General features: G+C 36.4%; 2 protein-coding genes and 1 long non-coding RNA gene across 3 annotated transcripts; 1 reads left to right on the forward strand and 2 right to left on the reverse strand.

Annotated features, from left to right (window-relative positions):
• The first annotated feature begins 360 nt into the window (after positions 1 to 360).
• LOC108268735 (uncharacterized) lies at positions 361 to 4822 on the forward strand. The gene is made up of 6 exons (XM_017473868.3): positions 361 to 476; positions 584 to 928; positions 2467 to 2802; positions 3172 to 3279; positions 3693 to 3736; positions 3857 to 4822. The coding sequence occupies exons 1-6, from the start codon at positions 404 to 406 to the stop codon at positions 3986 to 3988; spliced, it is 1038 nt and encodes a 345-aa protein (XP_017329357.1). The 5' UTR covers positions 361 to 403; the 3' UTR covers positions 3989 to 4822.
• A 1580-nt stretch (positions 4823 to 6402) lies between these two features.
• On the reverse strand, positions 6403 to 7816 carry LOC108268760 (uncharacterized). The gene is made up of 4 exons (XM_053682303.1): positions 7704 to 7816; positions 7483 to 7572; positions 7359 to 7396; positions 6403 to 7031 (listed from the first exon to the last, which is right to left on the reverse strand). The coding sequence occupies exons 1-4, from the start codon at positions 7723 to 7725 to the stop codon at positions 6918 to 6920; spliced, it is 264 nt and encodes an 87-aa protein (XP_053538278.1). The 5' UTR covers positions 7726 to 7816; the 3' UTR covers positions 6403 to 6917.
• A 5231-nt stretch (positions 7817 to 13047) lies between these two features.
• On the reverse strand, positions 13048 to 18361 carry LOC128633488 (uncharacterized). Its single transcript, XR_008396900.1, has 2 exons — positions 13567 to 18361; positions 13048 to 13536 (listed from the first exon to the last, which is right to left on the reverse strand). It is a non-coding gene; the product is annotated as an uncharacterized LOC128633488 (long non-coding RNA).
• Between the last annotated feature and the right edge of the window lie 7261 nt (positions 18362 to 25622).

Raw genomic sequence — 25622 nt, forward strand, 5'->3', positions numbered from 1 at the left:
AGATAGATAGATAGATAGATAGATAGATGTATAGCAGATTTGTGTGAATATTTGTCACAGGGTTGCAGAAAATTAAATGTTGGACAACACAGGTCGGATATAAATTTGCACAATAACTTGACAAGAAAAAGAAAAACAAATAACACAGTGAAAAAGGGGGTTATCCATCTCATTTCCTTCTTTTTTTTGTTTTCAATGTTATTTTTTGAATAATTGAAATTCCTCTCTGAGGAAAGATTAAAAAAAGTTAGAGGAGGGACCACAGTCAGTCATCTACTGCTGCTTACTTGTTAGTCTAGATTGTATGAGGGAAATCACATGATGTCAGAACCTCATGTCATGAATCTTTTGAACAAAGTGAGATGTGCTCAGTTTGACCATCTATACAGTCGCAAGAGGAGACATGCTACTACACGCAGACCTCAGACTGAAGATGCTGATGATGTGGATTACAGTGATGCTTTTTAATAAAATTGGTAAGTGTCCATGGTTTTGATTGTTTCTATTCAAAGGCACTTAATGCTCTAATTTCAGTCTCTGTGTATTATAGATAGAATAAAGTTTGTTATTTAACTCCTAACAGCAGATTCTGCACAGACAAACTATGTCAGTCAGCCGAACCCACTGATCACTGCTGATGTTGGTGATAATGTGACTCTGCACTGCTTTCGACTGGGAGAAGATAGCTCTGCAGTCATCTTTTGGTACAAGCAAAAAGCAGGACATGAGCCATGTGTAATGGTTACAGTTCATCAAGAGCCAAATTACGAAGATGAGTTCAAGTCACCAAGATTCAGTATCAAGAAAGAACAAAGGAATTACCATTTAAATATTGCTAATGTGGAACCATCAGATGAAGCCATGTATTACTGTGGACTGAGAGACTTTTTAACAATATTTGGAAATGGAACATTTTTATCAGTGAAAGGTAAGAATTTTAAAATGTACACAGTTAGGTTAATGCATATTTAATTAGTTAATATTTTCTTAAATATGACATTTATGACTAACAAAGGGAAGCCCTGAACCTAAAGTTGGCAATCTCATTATTTTTTACTTACTGTGATGTAATAATCTATTATTCAGTTAAAGAACGCATTATTTTGAGTTGCTATGTTGTTATTTTATCATAATAACTTTTAATCAAGACATCATTATTTCCACACTAAAGGTCCATAATGGTCACAGCGGTTATTTTGCCTGTTTGAATTTAATGCTCAGGTACTATCTGGGAACCAGCATATGGAAATAAATGATTATATACAAGTATTTTACAGCAAAACACCTTAAATTTCTAATTCTGGATTTGATCTTGAGCGTCAGTACATTCACAACCCCAATTCCAAAAAAGTTGGGACACTAGGTAAAATGTAAATAAAAACAGAATGCAATGATTTGCAAATCTCATAAACCCGTATGTTATTCACAATAGAACATACGAAACATGTCAAATGTCATGAAATGTCATCAACCTCAGGAAACGTACCATTTTAAGGAAAAAATAAGGTAATTTTGACGTTGATTGCCACAACACATCTAAAAAAAAGTTGGGACAGGGCAACAAAAGGCTGGAAAAGTAAGTTTTGTTAAAATGAAACAGGAACGGAGGAATGGAGGAACATTTTGCAACTAATTAGATTAATTGGCAACACGTCAGTAACATGATTGGGTATAAAAAAGAGGATCTTAGAGAGGCAATGTCTCTCAGAAGTAAACATGGGATGGAATCTGTTACTCAAGCATGTTACTCAAAAAAATGTATATACCATTCAGCATTGAAATATACCTTGTATAAACCTTTCAGTATAGGGCACTAATGCACCCCATGCAATCAGAGATGCAGGCTTTTAAACTGAGCGTCCCTCTCCTCTTTAGTCCATCCTCTTTTAATTTAGTTCATCCAGGGTTTCCAAAAAGAATTTCAAAGTTCGATTTGTCTGACCACAGAACAGTTTTCCACTTTGATTCAGTCAATTTTAAATGAGCTTTGGCCCACATAATGTATTTCTTAAAATGGTACATTTCCTCAGTTTACACATTTGATATGTTTTCTACGTTCTATTGTGAACAGCATATGGGTTTACGCGATTTGCAAATCATTGCATTCAGTTTTTATTTACATTTCACACAGTGTCCCAACATTTTGGGAATTGTGGTTGTACTTAGTTGGTTTTTGGAGATGATAATTAAAGTGTGTACCCCAAAACACTCTTTGTAGGTGAAAAATTGTTTGATGATGTCTTGTCAGAGCAATCCTATTTATATTTTGGTGTATGAAAAAAGTTCTGTATTTGATTGCTTTAATAAAAAAAAAAGCAATATAAACATTATGTACCAGCTCTCTAGATTATCTTGTTGGAATTTATACTTCCAGCGGAATCACTGTCTCTTTGTGTATATGCTATACTTGACTGCATCTGCTTTATGGGCCATATTTATTATAAAGGTCTGCTTTGCACTGAACAGGTGATGGAGATGTAAAAGTGTCAGTGGTCCAGAGCGGCGTGTCGGACTCGGTTCCTGCAGGAGCGTCAGTGACTCTGCAGTGCTCGGTTCTCTCTGAGAGCAGATCAGCAGAACTCCAAGTGCTCTGGTTCAGAGCTGCTCCACCACAATCCCATCCTCAAATCATTTACACTCATCACAACAGCAGCCATCAGTGTGAGAGCGGCTCTTCTACACACACCTGTGTGTACAACTTCTCCAAGAACATTCTCAGTCTCAATGATACTGGAACTTACTACTGCGCTGTGGCCGTGTGTGGGAAGATCATTTTTGGGAATGGGACACGAGTACAACGGGGTAAGAACTATAATGTTTTAGTGATATGCCAGAGCACAGAGCGCATTGTCTATCTACTCTACGTTTATTTACTTGTATTTGATGATGCAAGTTTTCTAATTACAAATATTTCTATTTTTAACAAACCCCATATCTCAAATCATTATTCTTGATCATTTTCAATGACCCAAAGAAATAAGTTCATTTATCATAGAAGTAAACACTGAGCCTATATTTAACATTGTGAAATTTACTGTGTGACAGAGATTGATATTGTTTGTTGATATTATTTGATATTTACTGTGTGACAGAGATTGATATTGTGATATTTACTGTGTGACAGAGATTGATATTGTTTGTTGATATTGTTTGATATTGTCTGTATGACAGAGAGATCTGTGGACCCTGTAGTGATCTACCTCGCTGTAGCTTTGGGAGTGTGTGTGGTCGTGATCTTTGCTTTGATCTTTCTCATAACCTGTAAAGGACAAAACAGAGGTTAGTCTGCATGGCTATTATTAACATTATTAGATTATTATAAAGTTATTTAAAAATTATATTATTTTCACTATATAAAATCAGTCACCAGTTTATTAGTTATTATATTGTTATATATAACAAATTTGCAATATATACACAAAGTTACATTTTATTAAATACACTGATCTGGTACAAAGCAGAGTTACTGTTACCACCCCACATTTTCCCACTAATATCACATCCTGATGGGTTTTATTTCTCTTAAAATATAGCAATTTGCCAACAATTACACTTTTATTTCATTAAAAGCAACATGTCATGCTTTTTCCATTCATTATAGCTACATTTAATGCTGTGGAACATAAAAAAAAAACAAAGTAGTTCATGTTATGTAGCAGGTTTAAACAGTTGTTGCTTTTTCTTCTCTACAGTGAGACTAAAACAAGGTTTTGTGACCGACAAGACCCTCAATCAGGTAAATTTTCAGGATATGTGAACACATGATGTTATAAACAAAGCAATTAGTTTACAATTTTTAATAAACGTATAATAATTTTAAAGTCTATTTCTAATAATCTAATGTCCATTCCTACAGGACTGTGACAATGTGGAGCTGAATTACGCTGCCTTACATTTCAATGAGACGAGAGCCAAAAGAGGACGAATGAAGAAACAACAACCTCAAGATGTTATATATTCTGATGTGCGAGGTCTTTCTGTAACTTAGATTTGATCTCTAATCTGATTCAATGTCATTAGTTCTGTTGTCAGGTTTCATTTGGACTGTATATGTGTTTTTGTTAATGATTGTTTGGGCTGAATGTAAACTGAATGCAAACTGAAAGATCTAGAAGTCTCAAAATCACTGGAACACTGGAACACTGTGGTTCAGTCAAGGAGTGACATGAGAGAGCAGTTTAATACATTGTTAAGGGTGTGACAAAATAAAAGCCCTGCCTCTGAAGCGGTCTTGTGAATTGTACTATTGGGAATCTGGCACAAAATATCAACACAAACTGAAATTGTTACGACTGGCGAAGCCGCTGTGCCTCTTTCATCCAATATCATAAATGACCCGCAGTTCAGAGAGTGCAGATGAACCTTATTTAGAATCATGCGAGACAATTCTGGTAGGAAATTATACGAAATCATCCCGATGACAGACTTTGGCTCAGGCATTTCAGAATGACAAAAAAAAAAAAAAAACATTTAAGATTCTGTGCAACTAGATTGGTCTGCTGGTTAGTCCAGTTACGCTGACCCACTGCCCCCCAAGTTCCCACAGAAAAATGCATTGCCATTGAGCTGTACAAGTTAGCCACGTGCACTGAATATCCAATCCCATCAACCAATTATCCAATCACATGATTTGTTGAGGCAAATTGACAAATTTTCAAGGAATTTATTCAGTAAATGTGTTGCCATCGTAGTCAATGCGCATGTCTTCTTATCGAATTAAAACATTATCTACCTAAAGTGAGCAAGTTTTTTTATGCACATTTTCAAGATTTTATTCACATCTGGTGTTTCCATCCAAATGGATTAATAACCTTTTTTTTTTTCTGATCTAAAGTACGTGTGCTGTGCAATTATTAAAGTGAAACGATAACAATTCAAAATGGATGTTTTACTTTGCTTTCTTTTTTATTATAAGCCTTCTTTAAACTTATTTATTTATTTATTTATTTATTTATTTATTTATTTATTTATTTATTTTATTTTTTTTAATCCCCACCCTACTTTTGTTTCTAATGTTTACCTGAATCTGTATTTGATTTTACTTGAAAAAACTAATTTTATTTAAGTTCAAAGAATAGGCAAAATTTCTGCGTGCAATACACTCTAGCTTAACTTCTACTTGGTTTTGTAGTTTGTTCTACTTCTTTTACACCTACAGACTTCTGGTGGTCAAAGTGTGTAACAAAAATAGAACCATGTAGATGGAAAGGATAGAGAACACGTGACTTGTAACTCAGCCAATCAGGTGAAAGTCTCCAGTACAAAATACTTGGTGCTTTCCTCATTTATTTATTTATTTATTTATTTATTTCTCTAAACGCTCTATCTGAGTATTATTTCACCTCTGAAGATGGCTCCAATATGGACAATTATTTTATTTCTCAACAATTCCACGTATAAAGAAAGGATGATGGAGGACTTTACTACTGTGGAAGATTTAGCTGGGAGAATTTTACATTATCTAATGGAGCTTTCTTGGTGTTGTACAGGTGTGACAAAGGTGAGAAAATGGAAAATGTGGTTTACTTCTACCTTCACATGTCGTTCATTGTATAGTTTATTGTAAATTCTTTCTTAATTCACCTTCTTACTAATATCCGTGTCTGCATGTATATAGTACATTGAGACCTAAAATCTGAGACACTGCGTTTATTTTTCATGGTTTTCTAAGTTAATATAAAGTTTTCATTACAAATGATATTTTCAGAATTAACTTGAGTCAAAAGTAAAATCTTACAAATTTTAACATGGGTTTCAGAATTTTTTTTTCATTTTTTTTGCATCCCCTTTAGCTTTAATGACAGCGCGCCCTCTAGCTGGCATGGACTCCACAAGTGTTTGTAAAACCTGATGACCCATTTTAGTTCACATCCATCAGTCTCTTTCTTTTACATTTTTCAAAATTCTAAAACTCTTTATATTTCATGTTTTAAATTAAAAAAAATGTAGAATATATGAGAAAAATCTCATTTGTAGAATATTTCATATAATAACATACAGTACAAGACATGATAATGAGTCTTTATTTGTCACATATACATTACAGCACAGTGAAATTATTTTCTCCGCATACCCCAGCATGTTAGGGTCAGCCATGATACAGCACCCCTGGAGCAGAGAGTGTTTAGGGCCTTGCTCAAGGGTCTAACAGTGGCAGCTTGGCAGTGCTGGGGCTTGAAACCACGCCCTCCTGATCAGTAACTCAGAGCTTTAACCGCCAAGCCACCACTACCCGCTGTTAGCATCAGTCATGTGACAGGTGTGATAACGTTACTGTGATAATCACTGTATTGTACAAAAGAGGTAAAACTTTAGAGACAAGAATAAAAAATGAAGTACATTTATTGTCAGAAAAGAATACCTTATATAATATATATATATATATATATATATTTAATTGCACTTGAATTAAAGATTCGACCTCTTTTAGCTGTTAGTGTGAGGATAAGTTAATTAAACACAAAGATATTTTTTTCGTAGCCCATATTGCTTTTCATCAAGGGTGCCAATAATATTTTTTAATTATTGACTTTTTCACATTTTTGTGTCTTCTGCAAAATACAGATTCAGATAACAGAGATGGATCACTTTTATTTGATTTACTTGGTTGAACTCATACAGAGATTAAACATGTTAAATTAATAATAATAATAATAATAATAATAATAATAATAATAATAATAATAATAATAATGATAATAATAATAATAATAATAATAATAATAATAATAATAATAATAATAATAACAATAATAATAATAATAATAATAATAATAATAATAATAATAATAATAATAATACATATTTGACAGGATGAATGGTGGAATATCAGCCCATCATTACACTACAGCATTAAAACCTCTAGCAAGGCAGCGGTTTAGTTAATAATAATGTTTTCAGGACTTTTATGTTATATATTACAGTTTCACGTACATCACATCAGTGTACACCAAATAGTCCCTTTCTCCTGGTTGAAATTTCCTCTTGAACAATTGTAAAGCTTCATAAGTCAGGCTGTCGACATGAGATTCCTGAAAAAAAAAAGTATTTAATGTTTGTAATATATTGGATTGAATGATAGGATCTCTAAAGGCCCATCATTTCCAACAGTAGCGACTCTAACAGTACGAGACCTCAGTGTCACAGCTGGATTGAGAAAATCTCCACCAATCAAAATGTAATTAAATATGGACCCTTGTAAGCTGCAGTATATGAATGTAGCATCATATAAAGAATATGTACTGTAGGAATAAGGAAATGATTCCTCACCACTAATAATGGAGACACCTACAATATAACCTTTTTCTTCTATAACCTACAATCTATAAAACAAATAGTTCTCTTATGTGCACACGTACCTGCCGCAATCCTGGACAATCGTCTGCAGAAGCGTTTACTATTAACACAGAAATACACTTAATTAGTCGTTTTGATAAAACTTTAATGTAAATTAAATTATTATTTCATGACAAAAGCACTTACTTTTATCACGTTTTCTTCTCCTCAGTATGAAATAAATGAGGCAGAAAATCAGAAGTGCGCACAAACACAAAGCCGTTCCCAAACCTGGCACTGTCGAATGTAGAGATCTGATGCGATTATTTCACCACATTACATTTACATCAGTACACATTATTTTATAGGTCGTTTAAGCTTTATGGATTAAGGATAATCAATTAATGTTGATTAATGAGACGTCTTACCTGTTTTCTCGTGTGTGTTCATGTTAGTGCTGTTTCCATGCAGTGTTGGTTCACACACCACTGAATTATCACACAGAGCTGGTGTAGATGTTTCTGATGCAATAGTAACATGATCACCTATGAAGATATCACCTAATGAACATTTTATCATGAATCACTTACATTCTGTTGTTGAAGAAAACACAGTTAGTATTTCACTGCTTCATTATTATTTGTCTTCCAGGTTGAACATGTTAATGGTAATAAGGAAAAATATCACTACATTAAACCTGTAGCTTAATCAATTTTAGTGGAAATCCTACCTTTAATTTTTAAATAAGTTCCATCTGCAAACACAGTGTTGGGTCTCGTCAGTGCACAGTAGTACATGGCTTCATCAGACTGAATGATGTCTAAAATGGTCAAATTGAAGCAGTTTGGAGATCTCTCTATTTGGAAATTAGACTGTTGGAATCCATTGTAAAAAAATTCTTTAGCATCTTTATATGCCGTGACTATAATCTGAGGTTTTTCTCTGTTTGGTTGCTTAAACCAGTCTATTATTTGGATTTGTTTTCCAGAAACACAACACCGTAGAGTAGCCGAGTCTCCGATATTCACACTGAGCTCTTTATCAGGCTGATAAACTGGTGACTCTGTGGGGGATTGTGCAGTAACCCAGCGTCTACCAGGTTGGACTGTGTCTAGAAAAACAAGCACATCAATAGGTAATAAACGTATTATTATTATCCAGGTACTATTATACAGAGAAAAAAACAAACAAACAAACAAAAAAACTTCAGATCAACTTGTAAGAATAACACTGGAGTTCCTTCTACATACAAAACTGCTTTAGAGTAATAATACTAGACATACATCAAACTAGATGGGAATAATTTGCTCATATTACTTACACATGGTGCAGAAGATCAAAATTAAAATCCAGAAAAGAGACATTTTTCATTTCTCAGAAATTCTACAGTGTTTGTATCTCATTTATCATCAGAATATGAATGATCTTGAAGCATGGTTTGAATTTATATTTATACTATAGGCGGTCTGTACTGACCACGCCCCAGAATATGACACGGTTGGTTGTAAGAACTGAAAAGAAAAAAAAAAAAATAGACATGATAAGCCACACAGTGTTATCACCCAACCACATCTCAACCAGTTCATTCAAAATGGTTTACAGGTACTCTCATGCGTTATGGAAACTTTCTGAAATGTATTTTAAGGCTCTACTAAAAGCGTAGTTTAAATGATGCTTAAACAGTTTGATATACATTGCTTTTATTTATGAAGCAGATTATAATTAGAGTACAGATCGGTTAAAGAAACGTACGAACATGACAGTTTGAGTAAGTGGTGTTACTCAGGAGAACCACAAACACTACGTTCATAATATAATTGATGCATTTCAAAGAATGTTACAATTTAATAATAATAATAATAATAACAATCCTCCTCCTCCTCCTCCTCCTCCTCCTACTACTACTACTACTACTACTACTACTACTACTACTACTAATAATAATAATAATAATAATAATAATAATAATAATAATAATAATAATAATAATAAAATCCAGTGAGTCTACACAGTATTATAATTGTATAGAGTTTCATACCACTGGTCTCTAACTGATCTATTACAGACTACAGAGAACATTTTAATCAATAAATATGTAAATGTGTTTGTGAATATATAAATATAGAATATACTGAAATTATGAAGAGGATCAGTGTTATTTAAGGACTTAGATAAGAATGAGTCTTACCTCTGACTGTTACAACATACTGACACTGACAACTGCTTTCATAAACGTTCAGTAAAATATCCAGATCATATCTTTAATTTATTATTTAATAAAATGTGTAAATTAGGATAAAAAAAAATGCCTGAAATAAATCAGTTATTAGAGGGACTGAATATTGATGTTCTAGGATAAAGTTGAAAAGCAGGGTCTGAATATGTCGAAATGTAAAATAAATAATATCAAATTCACAGGAATAAATAATGGTCACTGAATGTATGTAAAATAAATTATAATAAATCAGTTATATTTCCATCAGTTGTGTAATTTAACTAAATTATTTGTACATATAGATTTCACTATCAGAGCTGCACACTGCCACCTAGTGGCTACAACTGGTGAATATTTATATCATCATTTATTTGTGTAAACAGCTGTTTGTTTTAGTTTAAATGTAATTTAACGTCATCCAACTTTCAGAACTCTGGTCCGGTGCTAAAGGATCGCCTTGTCTGAGAAGGATACGTGCCATGCTGACAAAAATGCAGTTACGTAAGACTCTGCCTTCTGATTTGAACACAATGCTGAACTATTTATGTATTTATTTATTTATGTATGTATTTATTTATTTATTTATTTATTTATTTATTTGTCTTTTTTCTTACATGTCTGTATTTAAATTTAATATCTTCTTTCCATTAAGTTATTCAGCAGAAGGGTTACTGACGTTCATTAACACAGTATTTGTAGATGCTCTGTAGGTTATGTTGCTATGGTAACGAAACTGCAGTGTTTCTTTTAACACCATGGGCAGCAACAAACTTTCACTTTCACTCCTCAGATGTGGCAGGAAAAAATCTTTATATACATTAGGAAATAACTTAAATGAAATAAAAAAATAAATGAAAAGGTCATTAAATGAATTGAAGTAATTATTTTAAAGAATAAATTAAACATCATTGTGCTATTTTAATTTGTATTTTATTGTGACATTTCTTGGTGTATTTTTAAGTGACGTGATCAATACAATGAACTCGCTTTGTTACTTCACTCGAGTTTCATCACCACGGACAGCGACAAAATCCTGAACAGAAGCTGATATAGAGGCATGTAGTCAAAAGGCTGTGTCCCAAACCAGATAAAAAACTAGTGTACTAAGTAGTAGTGCAGTTGAAAAGAAAGAAAAAAGTACACCCTCTATGATAGTAGACATTTTACATTTCTATTCAGTTTGCAGGTATTTGGTTTCTAACTTATACTAAGAAATTATATACAATATCAAATAAATGAATGTTTGTGTATGTGAGTGTGTGAGTGTGTGTGTGTGTGTGTGTGTGTGTGTGTGTGTGTGTGTGTGTGTGTGTGTGTGTGTGTGTATGTGTGTGTGTGTGTGTGTGTGGGTGGCCACCTGACCATCACACCCATATGCGGTGTTGTCTGAATTGTTACCATGAAGATGTAAGCAGATAACTGTGTAGAATATCTATGTATGCTGTAGCATTACAATTTCCCTTCAGAACTGAGGACTAGGTGATAGAAAACCAGGAACAACAGCAGATCAACAGCTCAGAACTCACAAAGATCATGAGTACTTTGTCCATGTGCTTTATTACAGTAGGAGGTTTCAGAGACATCTATAGCAGAGCATCTAATATGGGGGAGGTTGTCCCCTGGTGGCCCTCTATTCTGTGTTTAAAAAATAAATAAATGAATAAATAATCAAATAAATAAAGATAAAAGAGGTCTCTGGCTGTGTTGGCTCGAATTTAGCCTATTACCCAAAAACATTTAAAATTCAACTTAGAAGCCAATACTCACATCTACCTCTGAGACCAGTTGGAGATAGAAAAAATACACCAGCCGTGAGTGAGAAGAAGCAAGGGTCCAGCTTTATTGTTTCATTCCACCACACGAGATCCACACCGATGAGAATTCTCAAAAGTGATCCCCATACCCTGAGCTTAAGCTCCAGTATTTATACTGTATTTACACACTAGATAACCCATAGGTTTCCAGAAAAGGCCTATTTCACTTACCCATAGAATTGAAACCAGGGGTTTTACTTTACACATAAAATCAGAACCCAGGCATTTCCAACAACCCAGGAAACAAAAACCCAGGGTTTCTAGTTACCTAGGTTGTCAAAAACCAAGATTCCCATTTACCTAGGTTCTCAAAAACCAGGATTCTCATTTACCCAGGTTTTCAAAAACCAGGATTCTCTTTTACCTAGGTTTTCAAAAACCAGGATTCTCTTTTACCTAGGTTTTCAAAACCCAGGATTCCTATTTCCCTAGGTTAAAAAAATGACGTAAGCAAGACGACTAAACAACCGGGAGGGACCTTGGTCTTATCGTTATCTCGAGGGGGGGGGCAGCCACCCTTATAACTGGCTTTCTTCATGGTTCTCTAAAAATTAAGGCTTTCCTTGCGAGACGAGAATCTTCACCATCTGAATCATGAGTAAGTTATATTTTCCTTTTTTTCCTGTATTTCTCGTTTATAATTTATTTTCATATTTGCACTATATTTCTTAGTTTATATATATTTATACTACTTGAAAAGCGGTTTACTGTACTTCCAACTTCTTAATATCATTACAGTTCTACTGTCCTGCATATCCTACAATTCTGTTTTTCATAGAGTTTCTCTATTACTATAAGATTCTATTAAAGTTATTCATGTGTGTGTATGAGAAAGAGAGAGTGTGTGCGTATGTTGTGTCTACTTGCCCGCCCTTGACTGTACGAGCATGTGTGTGTGTGTGTGTGTGTGTGTGTTTTAGCACTCCTCAGCTCGTACACTTCTTTCGACTATTTCGACTAATAACCCATAAAGATCTTTAAAGTGTTTTACCAATTTATCCACTTCTGACTAAAACCGCTTCTGTATGTCTAGGTGCCGGTGCCCGTTGTCAGTCCCTTCTCTCACCGTTACTGGACCTGGATCTGGATCTGGACCTCCCTTATGTTTATTTTATGACATTTTTTATCCACAACATTTCCCCCTCTGAGGCTATGAAGCCTCATACAATACCTTAATTAAGCATGGAGGAACTGATTCTGCCGCACCCCATGGCCGTCCCCCGCTAGCTGTCGGAGGATTACTCTAACGAAGCCATAATCCCGCCCGTCGTCCCCGTAATCCAATGGGTCCCCTACATTAACCACTTCTACGCAACACCGATCCGAATAGGAGCTGAGGAGGTTTTGTAGACCTGGTGGGAGACGTGCTAGTGTTGTGCGCCCCGGGGTCTCATAGTAGATTGGCAGCTGGAGAATGGGCCTTAGGACCCCCCTACATCCACTTTGCGCCGGACATGTGTAGATGTACCTAGCCATAACTCTTAACCCTTAACTTACTTCTCCTTTCAACTATGTATATATATCTCATTTCGAATCTAACTACCTTGATTATACGTTTGTTTGCCTACATCGATTATAAGTGTGATTAACCGAGTTCCCCTAATCATTCATTACTACTACTATTGCCGTACGTATGAGTACACTACAGTAACTAACTACTTGATCTACACGTCCCTATCTTTCTCAACTAGGCCTGTCAGCCCACAGTTTTGTATTTGTCGGGACCTGCAGATTCTTGCTTCCCCTCAAAAACCAAACCCCAGTCTTTCGCAGTCAGGGGTGGGCGAAAAAACCTCTTATGAGGAAAAATTCCCACCCGGCCAGCACTATGTGCTCGGCAGCACCATTATACTTTTCTGTGCCTGATTGCGTCACATCACAAACATTTTATAACATTTTATAACAATACTTGACAGTCTGTTGTATGCAGTATCTGTATCTCTCTGTATGCTGGTTGTCTTCAGCTCAAGCACTTTACGTACTGTAGAGAGCCACCCTTTGGGGAGAGGTTAGGCTAGCACGTACACCCAGGGTATGGATCTTCACATCTTCTCATCCTGTCTGCCACAGAGCAGACCCCCCGTTGACGCTTCGTACCGGACCTTCACGTGTTCCCCACCATCTCGTCATTGGAGGATTGAGCATCCTCCAGGGGTTGCATGTTCTAGTCCGCTGCTGCCCTGTAGTCAGCCTTCTCTCGCAGCTCCGGGACTCCCACCTCCGGGTGAACACCTCTGAACACCTCCGAACACCTCCGAACACCTCCGAACACCTCCGAACACCTCCCCCCGTTGAGGCGGTGACGCCTCACACATAACACTGATAACACTGCACTTAGCTGTGTTCCTGTGAATAGATAGCTCCATACATAATAGTTAGTGGTCTTATATATGTTTTTCGATTCATCTGCAATTACTCCAGCGGCCGTCCATCATAAGGAACAGACACAGACATGGGTCGACCCGTAAGCATTTCATGCGGTGTTAGATACATATTGCTGTTAGTCTGCATGTGATAGGTCATTAGTGCAAGAGGTAGAGCATCTACCGAAATACGTTTAGTATCAGCACAAATTGTATCCAACACACATCAGGGTATGCCAGACCTATCCCTGGTCAAGGAAAAAAAATAATAAATAATCTTGAGCACACTTCAGGTGACCCTCCATCGTTGCCTGCAAGTACAGAGATCATTCCTCTACCTTCCCCCTCTGAGGCTAAGATCATGGGCAGCTGTAATACATACAGCAAGAAGTGCAGTCAGAATTCAATTAAACTATTTGTTCGATAAGTGCCGTTCCAATTGTTTCCTAGAACCTCATTGCATTCAAACAACTCCAAACAGACGACACAATCCATGGGCCTAAACTTCAGTATTTATATTATTTTTTATTTATTTTTTATTATATATATTTTTTTTTTAACAATTCTACCCTTAACCAGGTTGCATTCTTTAGTGATAGACTTCTATTCAGCCAATTGGGCAGAACAGGGTGTTCATAATGTTTGTGAAATTTCAGACCCAAAACTTTTAAGCTCAACGAAATACAAATTTCGGCTGGGCAATCGTGAGTGTTCTCAGTGACTGGCTCCACAGAATTAATGACACCACTACAACACTTACAGTTGGTGAGTTAGGTACACTAACAGGTTTAAGAATTTTAGTTCGGGTGGCACATCGATTAACCCCATATCCCCATATCATGTTCTTTCAAAATAGAAATGACCTGGTGTGATAAACGTAAGATCGATGTGTGAGAGAGCAATTTTCCCAATGATCTGCACTAAGAGAGCATCTCCAGCCTGGCAATCCTTGTGCCACCAAATCCATTGTTTTCAATACATAAATTTCAGCCCTGTAAGCGCCCCATTCTCCTGAGCCGGGACCCCCCCCAGCAGCACCCAACCCCTTCAGTCACATGTAAGACACAGTCTTTGTTATTGTTTGCTAGCCATAGTTCAGGTGCAAAGCATAAGTTCATTCAATGTCAGGCTTGTCCAAAGAACACCCGGATGTCAGGATGTTGTCCTTTAGTGAGCAATCAGTGATCCACTGCAGACCATACTTGATAACGTCCAGGAACATTTGTTGTGCTTTTATGGGGCGGAGGATGACCCCAATCATGTCCTGACGGCCTTGGGAGCGTGCAAGGGAGTCTATGACCACAGAGGAGTACACCACAGGGGAGCCCACAGCCCCGCGAAGGAGACGCTTCCAGGTGTACTACCTATCTAGGAATTGTTAAGAGGAATAATGGCCTTGAGCTCTCACATGCAGTCATTTGGAAAAAGCGCGGATCCATAATAATATCATGTGGAATGGAATTACAGTTATAGGTTACAATTGGGACATCTTATATATATATATATATATATATATATATATATATATATATATATATATATATATATATATATATTCTATATACATCATACTATAAATAATGGTTACTGGGTGGGTTGGTTGTATCGCAAAACTTATCGCTTTTGTTATCACAGCTTGCTGTAATAATGCTAGACTAAGTGGGCATGTCCTTTCAAGATATTGTTTACAGGGCAATAGTACTTGGAAACTGGAGACAGACAACTGGGAACACACATCTGCAAAACCCATCATTAAATGTTCAATTTATGCATCAGATCTAGGCCTTAAAACAGTGAATATTTATCGTGATTTACTATACCCTGATTTTAATAAAGCAGGAAGCTATTAAAAAAAATTCGATATGAGGAGTTCAGTTTTTAAAGTGTTAAGACTTGTGATGTTTACAGATCACTCAAGTTCGATATAAACACATCACAAGGCCCTGATTGTGTGGAGTCTGTATTTCTAAACTATTATTTCATCTCTTTCAATTTATCATTTTAATCTTTCATTAGACAATGGGGTTATACCAGAAATTTGGAAATCAGTTTTCTTATTTATTTATTACATTAAATCGGGGACATCCAACTATATTAGATCATTACAATCCAATAACACGGCCTCCTCGCCTATGTCCCTTGTAGAAAGCTTTTTCAGTAAACCGTTCACATGTTATCAGTCTGCAAGAAGTCTAAGGTCATACAAACATATCAGCACAACTGTTGTTTTGAAAGTCTTAAAACAATGTCACGGTTCCCTCTGCACTTCCCTGTCTGTTGATTTAGAAGAGGCTCTCAACACAGTGAATCAGGAAATATTGCTGCAGAGATTAAATAATGTTGGTCTATCGAATCATTTAAAAAATTTACTAAAGTAATCTCCACTGCTCTAATCAAACGAATAACACCTCTCTTAAAGGGGTTTTCCACTCTCATGTATAGTTATCCCTGTAAAATAGTTCTAGTCCATTTATTTTTAAAAGTACAAACCCAATTGACAAGGATACATTCTTATCCCTTCCTGTTTTTCATTTACCAGAAAGATATTGAGAAAGGAAAACAAAATTCCTTTAGTCTGAAAATTTGTGGTGCACACTACCCGAACATATTAATATTCCATCTGTGCTAACGAGTGATAATCCCAATAAGATAGAACTAAAATAGAGTAAATGAGGTTGAGATCTAGATATGCATTTACAGTCCTCTAGCCACTTTTATCCCACTAATTTACATTCAAAACAACCTAGTGAATTTGGTTCTATGTGTACAGCACTAGTCTGTAGTCTAAATGGTATACATGCATGTACATGCATTTTGTTTCTTATTAATTTATAACTGTATCAACATACTGTACTCAAAATATCACTCAGATCCTTCATACATGACATTTAAATGTTGCTCACTTTCGAGGAATGTGAATATGTATTTAACTTAGTCTAATAAAATTTATCATCTTGGCTGAATGCACAATTGTAAGAAGCATAAGATTCGCCCAATAATTTTATCCATTTCATTTAAACTGTATTTGACCATATTGAGGTAGTGTTAAATCTACTCATATCACAAACCACATTTCCCATCCTTCACTGCGGTCCACAAACATGGCTGGCTGCCATGAACTGCAATTCCCAGATCACACACACCTGCATCCAGTTCACAGCTCTCAGTTTTTATCAGCTCTCAGCTGCTATATAACGTACTATCAATTCAATTCACTTCACAGGTTCTCGAGTTTGTGACCACTGCTTTGTATTATTTAAATATTGTAACTCGTATACTTTGTATGACATATCCATAGCACACCGTATAGCACATATGTATATATATACACACCCACACATATATATTTGCGTAACTACTCTATTCTATTCACCAATCTACGGTTCAGGAAAAAAAAACACTTCAAACTACACTATTGTAAAGGGACCGTAATTAAACTACCTCCCAAACTCATATCAGCACAACATGTCGGCAAAAGTAAGTAATCAAATCATCACCTTATTCTAATGTTACTGATTCAGATATCACTTCTGTAACAGGCGTACAACACATTATACAGAATTTAAAAAATGTGCAGACTACTACTGCCATCTGATCTTACTAATTACTTATCATTGGACATATACACAGCATTTAAAGAGAAAATATGCAGAAATTATTCAGAGAATAGAATTCGCCAGAAGAATTCGCACTTACACTGCTTAAGATATTGTATAGACACGTACCCATATAGGAATCACCGATACAAATTAATATGGTTACTCCAGTTCTTGTTAGCGAGTCAGTTCATGAAGGTAGACTGCTCGCTGAAACCAAATGTTTAGGCTCAACATTATCTCAACAGGGAGGACGTGACCTCCCTGATACGGACCACATTGTGATCAGCCTGAGACTGTTACCTCGGGTCGGTTTTACTTTTCAGGGTTTTTTTATTAATATCACTCAAAACGAACAGGTTCACATGTCAGCTGATCAATTTTATCATTAGTCATCCAAAGATAAAGATGTCTGTGCAGAAGAAACTAAGTGGCACAATACACACCACATAAACTATTATTAAAGTTCTCTTCGGACTGTTAACATCAAGACATGCTGATTGATTTTAATTTTTACAGGAATATATCCACGTATATATATATATTGAATCACTTCGATTTTAATGTAGAGCGTAAGATAAAGGATTGGAAAAAAGGGGTAAAAACAGAAATCTCTCGCACGCGCTCTCTCCCTCTCTCGCGCGCTCGGTGGTTTAGATAACCGTCACCATGGAACTCAAAACACTTTCATTCAGTTTCCAAACAGGGAAACACATGGAATTCAAATTAAAATGAAAAGAATGATTTGGAGCTCCGGCGCGCATGATTCTGACCAGCCGTGCACCCCATCTAAACATGGAACTGTGTACAATCTGCGCAACACGGTCTCAATCCAGTCTGGTGTCATGCCAGGAGACTGAGGAGCCGGGCCGGACGGAGACCCTCCCTCCTAACTTGGAACACGCACAGTAACACCATAATACTAAACAAACAACAAACACACATAAAACTCTTTTAGGCGAACCACACAGACAGTTTTGCAAAACACCCATCATTTTTGAGTTATGACAACTTTAAATTAATTTCAACCAATGAAGCGCATTGAGTTGGAGAAATCACCTTTTCCTCTACAGTCAAAAGGTCTTCCATTAAAACTCATTTAATGATCTGTATAATAACCACAAGTTTTTAACTTAATTACTCATAGAAATAATGTTGTTCCAACTAGTTTTTCCACACTATTTAAAAGGAATTTAAGTGTTATGTACTTATTTACCATAATTGTGAACACAATTTTTTTTAATATAATTTACTAACTTCAAGTTGTATAACAATAGTTACTAAAATGCTACAAATATAAATGAAATGAAATATAAATATAAATGGAATATAAATGAAAGGTCCAAATGGACTTTCTCCTTCACATTTGGAGCGTCGGACTCATTCATTTCTTAACAGTGACTTCTGGGGCCTGAAAATGCACACTTTTTTCCGCCTTCAGTCTTCCTTTTTCCCTGGATCACACAATCTGGGAATATGTTTTTATATATTACAGGTCTAGTAATTCTTCTTTACACAATGGGCAGTCGAACAGATGTCTAAAATATGTGCCATTGGCGTGCATGCTCCCCAAAATTTTTAACACACTTATACAGCAGTTATTGATACCAAATTAATTATAACACACACAGTCTCGCCGACTCACCGAAAGTATGTACCGGATTCGAAACATTCAAAGTCCGCAAGATATCTCACAATGCTCCGCATTACCCAGCTCACTCTGAAGAACACACACACACCGAATTGTCTTACCTTTTTCCCTTTTGTTTTTTTTTTTTTTTTTTTTTTTCCTTGACCTTCCACACAGAAGCACAGATAAGAACGGACAGGAACACACACACATACACCCCCCCTTTCTATCAACAACGCAGGCAAGCTCACATACACACATTGTATTCCACATTATTACACTTATTTTACTACATGAAGTTTTCAAAGTATAAAGCACCTCCAAACCAGCTCCGTATGCATGAAGCTTACAGTCATACAAATTAAATCCAACTTTCTCCAAAGGAAAAAATTTTCTTTTCTCTAAATCTTATCCAACTTATCCAATACTTTAGGTATGGAGCTCATGTTCAGAGCACTAATAAATACATTTTCCCTGTCTCCAAAACTCACACGCTCTCACACCACACTCATATTATACATATTATAAGCACATATATTTTAAGCACACACATTTGTTAGTACATATTCCATTCATACACCGGGCATGCTGTATTGCACGACCCGGACCTGGGCCCAGGATTTATTCCCCTCTCTATCCAGCCCTGGAATCTAATCTATCTATCTTTTATCTAATCCTTTTCCAGCGGTATTAGGGGTCCCCACCAATGCAGCCGCCACTAGACTGCTAGTCAAGTCTAGTAGCCGGTATCCGGGGTCTGAGGCCTCATTTTCCACCTGCTTTCTATCCCCGCCCTGGAGTATTTCTCTATTTCTCTACTCTTTTTTCTACCTTTTTTCCCTTCCTCCAGCGGTATTGCAGGACTTTCACTCACACAACACATATACCATTTCTTTATTACAATTATAAAAAGTACATTCTACAATCTACACTTCTCTCTTACCTCTTCTCACTCACTCCAGGTTCTTTTGGAGACCCACTTAGTCTTTCTTCCCACCCCGGGGCTTCTCAATCGTAACAACAGACCACTAAAACAGAGCTTTGACATAACAGGCGTCTGCAATGCCTTTTCCTATACGGCCTGTCTGTTGCTTAGAGAGCGAAGTCCCACGGGAGAGATTCCAGACATATAGATCTTAGCCCAGTCCCATCTGGGGTGCCAAATGTTGGCTCGAATTTAGCCTATTACCCAAAAACATTTAAAATTCAACTTAGAAGCCAATACTCACATCTACCTCTGAGACCAGTTGGAGATAGAAAAAATACACCAGCCGTGAGTGAGAAGAAGCAAGGGTCCAGCTTTATTGTTTCATTCCACCACACGAGATCCACACCGATGAGAATTCTCAGAAGTGATCCCAATACCCTGAGCTTAAGCTCCAGTATTTATACTGTATTTACACACTAGATAACCCATAGGTTTCCAGAAAAGGCCTATTTCACTTACCCATAGAATTGAAACCAGGGGTTTTACTTTACACATAAAATCAGAACCCAGGCATTTCCAACAACCCAGGAAACAAAAACCCAGGGTTTCTAGTTACCTAGGTCGTCAAAAACCAAGATTCCCATTTACCTAGGTTTTCAAAAACCAGGATTCTCTTTTACCTAGGTTTTCAAAAACCAGGATTCTCTTTTACCTAGGTTTTCAAAACCCAGGATTCCTATTTCCCTAGGTTAAAAAAATGACGTAAGCAAGACAACTAAACAACCGGGAGGGACCTTGGTCTTATCGTTATCTCGAGGGGGGGCAGCCACCCTTATAACTGGCTTTCTTCATGGTTCTCTAAAAATTAAGGCTTTCCTTGCGAGACGAGAATCTTCACCATCTGAATCATGAGTAAGTTATATTTTCCTTTTTTTCCTGTATTTCTCGTTTATAATTTATTTTCATATTTGCACTATATTTCTTAGTTTATATATATTTATACTACTTGAAAAGCGGTTTACTGTACTTCCAACTTCTTAATATCATTACAGTTCTACTGTCCTGCATATCCTACAATTCTGTTTTTCATAGAGTTTCTCTATTACTATAAGATTCTATTAAAGTTATTCATGTGTGTGTATGAGAAAGAGAGAGTGTGTGCGTATGTTGTGTCTACTTGCCCGCCCTTGACTGTACGAGCATGTGTGTGTGTGTGTGTGTGTGTTTTAGCACTCCTCAGCTCGTACACTTCTTTCGACTATTTCGACTAATAACCCATAAAGATCGTTAAAGTGTTTTACCAATTTATCCACTTCTGACTAAAACCGCTTCTGTATGTCTAGGTGCCGGTGCCCGTCGTCAGTCCCTTCTCTCACCGTTACTGGACCTGGATCTGGATCTGGACCTCCCTTATGTTTATTTTATGACATTTTTTATCCACAACAGCTGCCAAAAGTAACAACTAACAAGGCACAAAACAGATCCTGTGTCAGTAGATGGAGCCAGTGCGGTGTGACAGGTCTCACAGAGTAAAACTCTGAAGAGTTAAAGTGAATTAGAGATGAAGACGAAGAATGCACTTACAGAAAACTCACACAAAACCATTACCTCATATCAGAAGACAGCAGAAGAAAAAAATAAACACTGAGGCTGTATTTTACCCACATAGACCTCATGATGATGGAGATAAATTAGGGGATTATTTAGGGTTACTCTGGTCTGCGGTTACAGGGCGGTGCTGTGGCTTTAAGTTAAGTGGCTTTTATTTCAGTAAGATGAAGTGTCATGCCTTCAGGACTACAGAACAAGACAATACGTGTGTTCTGCACATATAGATAACAATGTGAAAACAAGTTCAAGACAAGAAGAAATACAGCTCAGTACAGAACACAGTGATGAAGCAGAGTCACTGTTACCACCCTGAAGTTGATTATTGTCCTATAACAGCAAGTCCCATAGTGTTATATTCCTCTTTTTTACACCACAGCAACTTTCCAACATGAACAAACTTAATGATAGTCCAGTTCTCCATTAATACATTTTACAAAATATAAATAAAGAAGAGATGGAGGTCACAAACACAAATCTTTGTGAGAAATGGCACCTGAAGATGTTTGATGAGATCAGGACAAATGAAGAATGATCTTTGTGCCCTGCAGCGATTCGGAAGCTGATGAGAGAAAAAGTGAAAAGCTTTTGATCTGGTGGATTATAAGAAGCTCCGCCCACAAGTCTCTAATCAGGAAGTTCAGTGTTTACGCTGTTGAGCTGCTGCTGGATCTCGGCCTGATATGTGGAGGTGGTGAAGATTTTAGTGCATGTTTTTCACTTATACATGAACAGGCATGTTGAGCATCAGCATTTAATATTAACACCACCTCTCGACACTGATTATGGCTGCTGGCCGGTGGGTGAATTGGCAGGCCAAATTGTGGAGGAAATCATTTTTTTCATTTTAATATCAGTTCAAAAGTTTGCATTTCCCTTTCATCATGTGATATAAATATTCTCTAATAAATGAAATGCCAGCATTTGAATTTACTCTACAACCTCTGAGTTATACTCTGAACCGTGTTAAGATTCCGTCAGTTGTAAGATTTGTTGCGGTTCATTTTTTTTCTTTTGCCATTGTCTTTATGTAAGATGAATCCAAATTTTATTTTTAATTTTGGAATTTATTTTACATCGAAAAGTAACTGTATATCTGTATATACTCGTTAAAATAGAGATACCTTTTATTTATTTTTTCAAATGCCATTGGGGGTGCAAACTTTTGCTTACTTTTGGTTATATACACAAGTGGGCCATGTGACTTTTCACAGCTCTTAGTAACATAAGAAGCTCTTTAACCATCACGGCTCCTCAGCAGATGCGGAATGCACGCACAGGTCTGGTCTGGAAAGTTAAAGCTGAGATCTGGAACATTCAGTGTGGTTTTTACTCGCTGTACCTTCCTGTTTACCCAAGCAGAGAGACTTATACCCCAGAGCAGACCAATCAAAGTAGCAGGAATAAAGTAAACAAACTTTATTGTCTACACACACACCCACACACACACACACACACACACACACATAAAAGCTATATAATGTTTAAATATACAAGAGCCATGTACAAACTCCATTATCATGAGCATCATCAGGAGGATCTAAAGCTGAGTAACTGACTGTGTAAATAACATTATATCTGACGGGGTACACAATAAGCGAACACGCTGTTGTGTGTTTAGATCAGATTAAAGTGCAGGGTGAAATCTGGGCATTTAAATGAGAGGTGTTATAATATTACACAACTATATGAAGTCTAGAGATGTTTCTAATTTTACATCGTGTCTGAAAAAGAAAAAAGAAAAAAAACAGCAATAACGGTGTGGCCTGAGAAAAACATATATAGCCACACATCCTGTGGAAAGTTTGAGAGGTGAGAGACTGATGGTGTTTCTGAGAAAAGCGACTCGGCGGTCAGAGCGGCCTGCAGAGATGAAACTCTCAGAGCTGCAGTTTGTGAAGGGGCAAAGAGATAAACAGAGATACAAAACCACACACACACACATACACACACACACACACACACACACACACACACACACACCTTAACACCTTACACACATTTTAATACACACTCTATTAATAGAAATAAAGACCAGTTTGCTGATGATTAAGAGAAAAATAAATGTAAAATTTTCTGCATGCAGTGTGGTGTGTTTATTTACCCTGAATGCTTTTAGATTAATTAGCATAATTTTATTCAGCTAAAATAATAGGATATAAATATTTGTGTATCAAACACTTATTTCCAGAAAAAAAAAAGATCTGAAACCTGCAGCATGTGTTGTAGCTGATGACAGATCATTGTGATTGGTCAGGTTTGAGTCTTTGGTATCATAGTGCTGCTTAGATGGGAGAGAGAGAGAGAGAGAGAGAGAGAGAGAGAGAGAGAGAGAGAGAGAGAGAGAGACAGAGAGAGAAAGAGAGAGAGAGAGAGAGAGAGAGAGAGAGAGAGAGAGAGAGAGAGAGAGAGAGAGAGAGAGAATGTGATTGGTTAAAGTTATACAGTGGTGAAGGAGGAGGCGCAATAAGGCCTGAATAAAACTCCACCCATATCGACACAGACATCTTACATATGTTCACGATCATAATTCATAAAACATGTATTAGATGCGCCTAAATCTTAAATGCCGAGTCATTTTTTTAAGGAAAAGCTGAATACTACTACTTATAATAGATTATATGTACTTGGTTCAATTTTCCTAATAAACATTATCAAAACATTTAAATAAAATGAAAATAAAAAGACTGGCTTGAAAGAAATAATGTGGGAGAATGATATTGTTGGTGAAGGAGAGAAGCTCAAGGATGAGAGGACGTGTAGAGGCTTGTAGTGTAAGGTTTCTTTAAGGCTTGTTAGGACTATTCATGGCTTTTAACTTGCTAAAATGGAAGCTACTAGGAACCCTATAGTACAGTCAAGAGTACTGTATGTGTATACCTGACCATCACACCCAGATGTGGTTCTTCCCCAAACTGTTACCACAAAGTTTGAAGCACACAATTGTCTACAGTCTTAGTCTGAACTGAGAGAACAAACCTGTTCTAGCATGACAATGCCCCTGTGCATAAAGCGAGATCTATAAAGGCCGAGGTTGGTGTGGAAGAACTCGAGTCCAATGAACATCTTTATGATGAATTGGAATGCTGAATGCTAACTAATGCTCTTGTGGCTGAAATAAGAGCAGGAGCTTGTGCAAGGCAGGATGGGAGGAGGATGAGTGCAGAGACTTATAGGTCTCAGGTTGACCTCAAGGTCATACACTATATGAAAATATGTGACTAATATGAAGTCATTTTTATATTCAGGGATGTGTTTAATTACCCAGGAAGTCTGATGAATTTTACCTGTGACTGAAATAGTCTGAAGAGAAATAGAAATACACACTCTACGTACTCATACCGTATTCCTTTTATTAATTGTTTAAGCATTAAATGATTCAGCTTCCTCCATCATTAATAACCATTATATGTATTTACGGTGCTGCTAGAAAGTTTTTGAACCCGTGTTTCTGCATAAATTTGAATGAAATGTGATCAGATCTTCATCTAAGGACTAAAACCAGATAAAGAGAACGGAATTAAACAAATGATGCAAAAACATTATAGTTATTACATTTATTTATTGAGCAAAATGATCCAATATTAAGTATCTATGTCAGAAAAAGAATGTGAATGATTGCTTTCAGTAACTGGTGTGACCTTCAACCAAACATTTCCAGTAACTGGCGATCAATCTTACACAACAGATTGGAGGAATTTTGGTCCATTCCTCCTTACAAAACTGCTTCAGCTCAGTGATGGTGGTGGGCTTCCTATCATGAACTGTTGTTTTAGGTCCTTTCACAACATTTCTAGATTTTGACTTGGCCATTCCAAAAATACTGGATTGCTTCTGCTTTAACCATTTCGCTGTAGACTTACAGTATGTGCTTAGACTCATTGTCTTGCTGCATGACCAAATTATGGTACTATCTAGATAGATAGATAGATAGATAGATAGATAGATAGATAGATAGATAGATATAGATGTATAGCAGATTTGCTTGAACATTTGTCACAGGTTTGCAGAAAATTAAATGTTGGATAACACAGGTCGGATAGAAATTTGCCCAATAACTTGACAAGAAAAAGAAAAACAAATAACACAGTGAAAAAAGGGGTTATCCATCTCATTTCCTTCTTTTTTTTGTTTTCAATGTTATTTTTTGAATAATTGAAATTCCTCTCTGAGGAAAGGTTAAAAAAAGTGAG

The sequence above is a fragment of the Ictalurus punctatus genome, chromosome 8 (genome assembly GCF_001660625.3).
Source record: "Ictalurus punctatus breed USDA103 chromosome 8, Coco_2.0, whole genome shotgun sequence".
In the NCBI taxonomy this organism is placed as follows: Eukaryota; Metazoa; Chordata; class Actinopteri; order Siluriformes; family Ictaluridae; genus Ictalurus; species Ictalurus punctatus.

What these genes read in the sequence shown, in the direction of transcription:
- LOC108268735 (XM_017473868.3), top strand. Translation starts at nt 404, where the DNA reads ATGCTACTACACGCAGACCTCAGACTGAAGATGCTGATGATGTGGATT. An exon ending in TGGGACACGAGTACAACGGG is followed by an intron (nt 2,803 to 3,171) that starts GTAAGAACTATA and finishes TCTGTATGACAG; the next exon opens with AGAGATCTGTGGACCCTGTA. An exon ending in CTGTAAAGGACAAAACAGAG is followed by an intron (nt 3,280 to 3,692) that starts GTTAGTCTGCAT and finishes TCTTCTCTACAG; the next exon opens with TGAGACTAAAACAAGGTTTT.
- LOC108268760 (XM_053682303.1), bottom strand. Translation starts at nt 7,725, where the DNA reads ATGAACACACACGAGAAAACAG. An exon ending in GAACACACACGAGAAAACAG is followed by an intron (nt 7,573 to 7,703) that starts GTAAGACGTCTC and finishes TACATTCGACAG; the next exon opens with TGCCAGGTTTGGGAACGGCT. An exon ending in GAGAAGAAAACGTGATAAAA is followed by an intron (nt 7,397 to 7,482) that starts GTAAGTGCTTTT and finishes CTGTGTTAATAG; the next exon opens with TAAACGCTTCTGCAGACGAT.